At 32.8% G+C, this 5,688-nt stretch overlaps 1 protein-coding gene across 1 annotated transcript; it reads left to right on the forward strand.

The window, feature by feature from the left end:
* The first annotated feature begins 1,638 nt into the window (after positions 1-1,638).
* LOC123542832 (uncharacterized) lies at positions 1,639-3,529 on the forward strand. Its single transcript, XM_045328845.2, has 3 exons — positions 1,639-1,784; positions 2,814-2,938; positions 3,277-3,529. The coding sequence occupies exons 1-3, from the start codon at positions 1,742-1,744 to the stop codon at positions 3,472-3,474; spliced, it is 366 nt and encodes a 121-aa protein (XP_045184780.1). The 5' UTR covers positions 1,639-1,741; the 3' UTR covers positions 3,475-3,529.
* The last annotated feature ends 2,159 nt before the right edge of the window (positions 3,530-5,688 follow it).

Below are 5,688 nucleotides of genomic sequence, written 5' to 3' on the forward strand. Positions count from 1 at the left end.
TTTAACTAAATGTTCTAAAAGCTCTTCTTACTTGTTTGCATTTTGCGGTGGATATGGTATGGAGAACAGTGGCAAATTAAGTATTAATTTACAAAATGAAACTATTCGAGTAAGTTAAATAAAACACAACTTACGTGCGAGACTCCAGATGTTGTCAACAAATGTACTAGACAATTAGGAATGTTGTAGTCCATTTGCGCAAGATGTTTTGTTATGCAAACAGAACAATAAAGATTGCAATTAAGATGAATACGCATAAGTTACATTTCTCTTCGTCTATAACATACGGAGATAAACCGACATAATGGATATCTTAGTCATTTTAGACATCTGCGGTAATGCAAAACTTTTCAATTTCGTAGAAGAATCTGAAAGCTTTAAACATATCAAAAGGCATTCCTTCACTAAAATATTTTGTATTTAGATATTTTCTCCGAATGTAGAAAATCCTCATCAAATATATTTAAATGTCTAAACCAACTGTGTAGCTAGAGCTGCATTTAAATGAAATGTATCTTAATGTATAAACCAACTTTGTATCTAGAGCTGCATTTGAATGAAATGTCATGCAGTAATAGTCGACTGTTTAAAAGAGCTTCCAGGTTTGTAGTTATACTGTGTTCAGTTATACATGCATACAGCATGTACTATTTTTAATCAAATACATAGTAATGTTTATGCACATAAACGTGTTAATTTAAGGTTTACATAAACTATATGTAGTATTTGTTCATGTATTTACATATGAAATTTAGGTCTACTATACCTTTAAAGTAGCAGCTTTCCTGTTTACAGATATTCCCATTTTTGTTTTTTGTAATATCCAAAGAACTTGCGATCCCAAGATTGAGAGCCCGATACCTTAAGCTCTAGACTGATGGTGATCTATGATTTTCCATAGACTTTTTTTCAGATACATGGATATGTAACCTTTCGGGCTAACGCCCTGGTGGTTCAATTCCTGGAATCTAAACCGTGTTAAAATCAGACGATAAACTACGTGGAGGCATTGACTTTTTTTTATAAATAAAACCTTTAACTCTGTAACGCCGTTTCTAAAACGTTCGTAGCCGTGGTCAGGTACAAAAAGTTGGCTTCATTTCAACAAACTTGTAAATCTGATAGTTTTAATGGTTATTAAGTTATTTTGCTCGAGGCCAATCATATTACAATTCTTCACAATGCTATTCCATGCTGTAAACCAGTTGTTGTTTCTTCAAAATATAAAGCAAATGACATTAAAAACCTTGAACTTTTGTACATGTTTTGCAACTGTGGATTTTAAAATAGTTCAAAAGCAAGCAGGGGACCTTAGCACGTCGGCTGAGCAGTTAATGCGGATGTTAAAACTAGCGCCGAAAAGCAGATATACAATTTGGAAAATGTGCCAAAATGTGCTGATTACAAATGGCCTTCTGCCGAAAGAACTGTGAACCAATGTACTATAACCAGGTAGTATAAGTCAAGTAAGATAGATAGTGCAATATGGCAGTTGGAATTGGAAATTACATTGGCATGTACCATTAACCTCACATACGTGGTGGATGAGATTGGAAATTGCATTTGTATACATCATTAAACATTAAACAAGATGATGAATCATAGACGAATTTGTAAAGACTGATTTTCTTTTGTAATAAATTTGTAAAAGACAAAGCAAGATGTTGCCATGCAGATGCTATTTATATGTATCACAGTCTGTTATTCAAACATTTCAACGGGATACTTCATTACCGATTGAATGGAAATGCACGATCTACTTGTCGTTTTGTTCCTGGCTTATGGTGAGTCTTTTAGTGTTATAACTTTCTAATTGTTAAATGAAAACTTATGTGCGTTTCCTTTTCCTTTTATTTATTCAAGCAGTGTTTATATCTACTTGACCATGTTATAGACTGATCATCGTTTCAGGATGCGAAGTTGCGCAAAAGATAATTATAGATTGTAAATTTATTTTACATAATAAATGGGAAAATAAAGTAAAGTTAAAAGCAGTTGGAGCAGTGAAATATCAATCTGTTCACATACATAGACCATTAGCGCTATGCTAGTCTCTATCGATTATGTGTTTTGAAATAATAAATCACCGTCTTCGACAAAGTGTATGCTGCTCGTTCCTATTTGCTAGCGTTACTAGAGACATGTAATCTTGCAATCTCCGATGCAGTGGTCTTCCTTTAGAAGAAAACTCTTTTTATCACATTTTATTTTCAAGATTTTTAAAAATTGTGCTGTTTTTTTTCCTCAATGTTTTGATATTTTTATCGTTTTATATTTGAGTTTAGGTTGAAATTGTTTTGTGTATTTGTCTGAGATTTGAGGCTGACGTTTATGACAATGATAAAACAGAGTAACTTAAATAATATTTGAAATTATTTTTAACGGTCATGTAACTTTCATGGTCGCGAAGTATTTGTAACGGTAGTGATTCAGAAATGAATGCTGGCCTTTCATATTACACTGTAGTTTGACTTACAGAATTTTGTAGAATTAAATAGTTCACAACGAAAATGGTAGCAGTTCGTGCAAAATTAAAAAATAAAAAATCTATAAGATCACCTGGAAGCATAGAACGCAACCAAGCAAAATAATAGAGGACCCTGTTCGACTAAGTCAGTTCATGAGAGGTAATCGAATGTGCAACACTCTTCTCGGCCCCTAGCACCGGTTTAAGCAGAAAGCTATTGCCTTCAGTTTTTCAGCTCTTTGCGGTAACCGAATCAATTAAAATTTAGATTGACTGCAGTTCAAATAATTAACATAATCTTAACTTTATATGCAATCGGTTATTACAAATAAATTTCTTTTGACAGGATTAACATTGGCGGCAGGTATAGGCTTACAGGGGCAGCCAAAACTCAAGACATACACATTTTCCATTCGATCTGATGCAAAGATAGGGGATGTTGCCGGCGTGTTTAAAGATATAGATGGATGGGTACGTATTTTCATAAATTTAGTGTTATTTCGAAGCCGTAGCATGGTACTATTTTACGTAATATTACATAACATGTACAGATAAATGTTACTTCCATGCTACCTAACGCATTCCAATCTTTAAATAAAAAAGCTGTAACTTTTAAATCATATACATCTATATATTTTGCAAACTATTTCTGATTATTTATCAAATTCTTTCGTATTTAAATATAGTTCTGTATACCAGTGGACTTTGAAGCAGTGAAAATACCAGATTTATTTCAATGTTGTATTCCATATTACACAGATGTATTCCATAATTACTGAAAAGCATAACAATAGTTTAATCTGTTCCAGGTGCAACATGGCATTTCAGGCGTTGAAGCGAGCTTCTTCGTCTACAATTGGTTTCACACTGATATTAAAGTTAATAGAAATATAACTGGACAGAGAGACTACTGGTTTAATATGTTCGAAACTTATGAATTTAAAAAAGTGAGGACTTATTACTATTCGACTATAGTTTATCATATTGTGCATGTCCGTGTCGTCTAAATCGGAACTAATGTCTTATGTTTAAAAGCAAAATAAAATTTTATTATCAAGTTTATACCTGTCTTTGTTATTTTTTACAACAATTTATAAATATCCTTTTTTCTCAAGTTGCTCTCAGTTATTCATATGCATTTTATATGTTTCCAACGTGTGTTTTACAGAAGCCCGTTCCAAGAAGCCCTCTCATGATAAGGTTCAAAACTTATGATATAACTTAAGAGTAAACTGCGCACGAAACCTGTTTTATCTACTTTATACTAAATATGGCGACCACCTATCCTTTCTATAGAGAGGTTGCCATATCATACTTGTATGTGCACCCGTATGTGTAGATAATCTCAAAACGTAAAAATACTGATGATAATAATAGTAACATGATTAAAGTTATCACCTGGTGCTAAATTTTATCCCGGTACTTTACTCACGTGCTACATATAAATCTTCATATATATTTTGAGTAAAAAATATTGAAACGTGTTTGCTCGGCACTAAGATACCGTAGACGCTTATTAAAACAAACTATACGTACCCGTACCCGTACAAGTATGAAATCACAGCCTCTCTACAACGAAAATTCTGGGAGGACAGCGGGACTGACAATGAACTTTTATCAAAGTTACGAAATGTGCTGTAATTACGAATTCTATCCCGTCCATTTTGTTTAGCTTAAGAAGACAAGTTTGCAGCAACAAATATTGAGCATATGTTTATGTTCTTAATGCCGTTAACGGTTAACGATATTCATATTTGCTGATTTCCAGGGAAGACTTAATGATTTGGGTTTTGGGGGAGCACTGGGTTTCTAGCGGGTCCAGTGACATACCCCCTTGAAAAGGTTTTTGGAAGTATACCTCAAATGACGCAATCTAAAGTATATTTTACATATCTGAACATGAATCTTTGAGACAATGTCATCTTTTAAACTGATAAAAAAAGCAGTTTGACCAAGTTGACTTCACAGTTGTCTGCTCTAACCACTTCAGTAATGATAAATACTATTAGCAGAGGTTTTTACGAGCGAAATGGGCCGAAAATGTCGACTAAAATGACTGATACTACAATTTTAGGGTATCAAAAATACATGCTTCCACGATTTTAGAGCTGGGTGAGAGGAGTGTAGGAGCGGCTTCTTTCATCAACCCGTTCAATTCGCCCTTCGTTTCTAATGGAAAATAATATGTTGTATATTTTGATGATTATTTAAACTTGTGTTATATATTTTGTGTAAAAACCTGACGATCGAAATTAAATTCGTGTGTGCATGAACCAAGAACACTGTTTACGGCTGGCTAGTTCATTGTTTAGAGGAAATGACTATGCATCGAGAGTAATCGAGTTCGAATTATAAATTGTCTGAAGTTAGTAGTCTACCTCGTTAATGAAACCACACAGTCTTAAACTATGATAAAGTGTGTGCGCGAAGAGAGGGAGATTTAAAACAATATTATCTAAGAAGAAGTCGACAACAACTCCTTACTTACATATTATCCAAACATTTCGATGTTATACTACATACAATTAAGTTAACAAATGCTATACTGCTTAAATACTAGTAGTTCTGTCAATTTCAGTTTTCTCTACAGGCGATTTCGATATGAATTTTCCTATTACAAAATGTCTTAAACCCCACATAGAAACATATTATGATGCTCTTTTTAAACTTGTGCTGCACAAATTAGATATACATTTACACAAAATGTCTGAAATTGCAGAGGACATAAATTATCATAAGTAACAGTTTCATAAGAGAAGAGTTATGAAAAAGATTTGAATCTCAAGTAAGTTTTATAAGATTTCATACTCTAAGTTATTACGGAAGACCGCTAGTGACATTTCAAATTAAATACAATGTATTTCGCTTGTTTTTGCTTCATGAATTCACGATTCCAACGATTTCTCATTTTCATTGATAAAAGGAACTTCTTAATTTTTGAAGTTATCTCCAATAGTTTGAGAAAAGTATAAAAAATATATTTTGATGTAGACACTTCAGCCCTTTTGGAGCTACAAAAGTAATAAAATCATGTAAATCTGACTTTGTTTCTGAATTCTGAATTCTTGAAAACATTCAGGATATCTCACTCAGTCTGCATAAACGCACTATGTTCCTATTAAAATTCATAAATCTTTTAAAAATACGTATCACTTTCGGATATTCATCAAAAAGAAAATACATTTCTGATGATATCATAATAATCCCATTAGAATTCATAA

The sequence above is a fragment of the Mercenaria mercenaria genome, chromosome 19 (genome assembly GCF_021730395.1).
Source record: "Mercenaria mercenaria strain notata chromosome 19, MADL_Memer_1, whole genome shotgun sequence".
NCBI classification, from domain to species: Eukaryota; Metazoa; Mollusca; class Bivalvia; order Venerida; family Veneridae; genus Mercenaria; species Mercenaria mercenaria.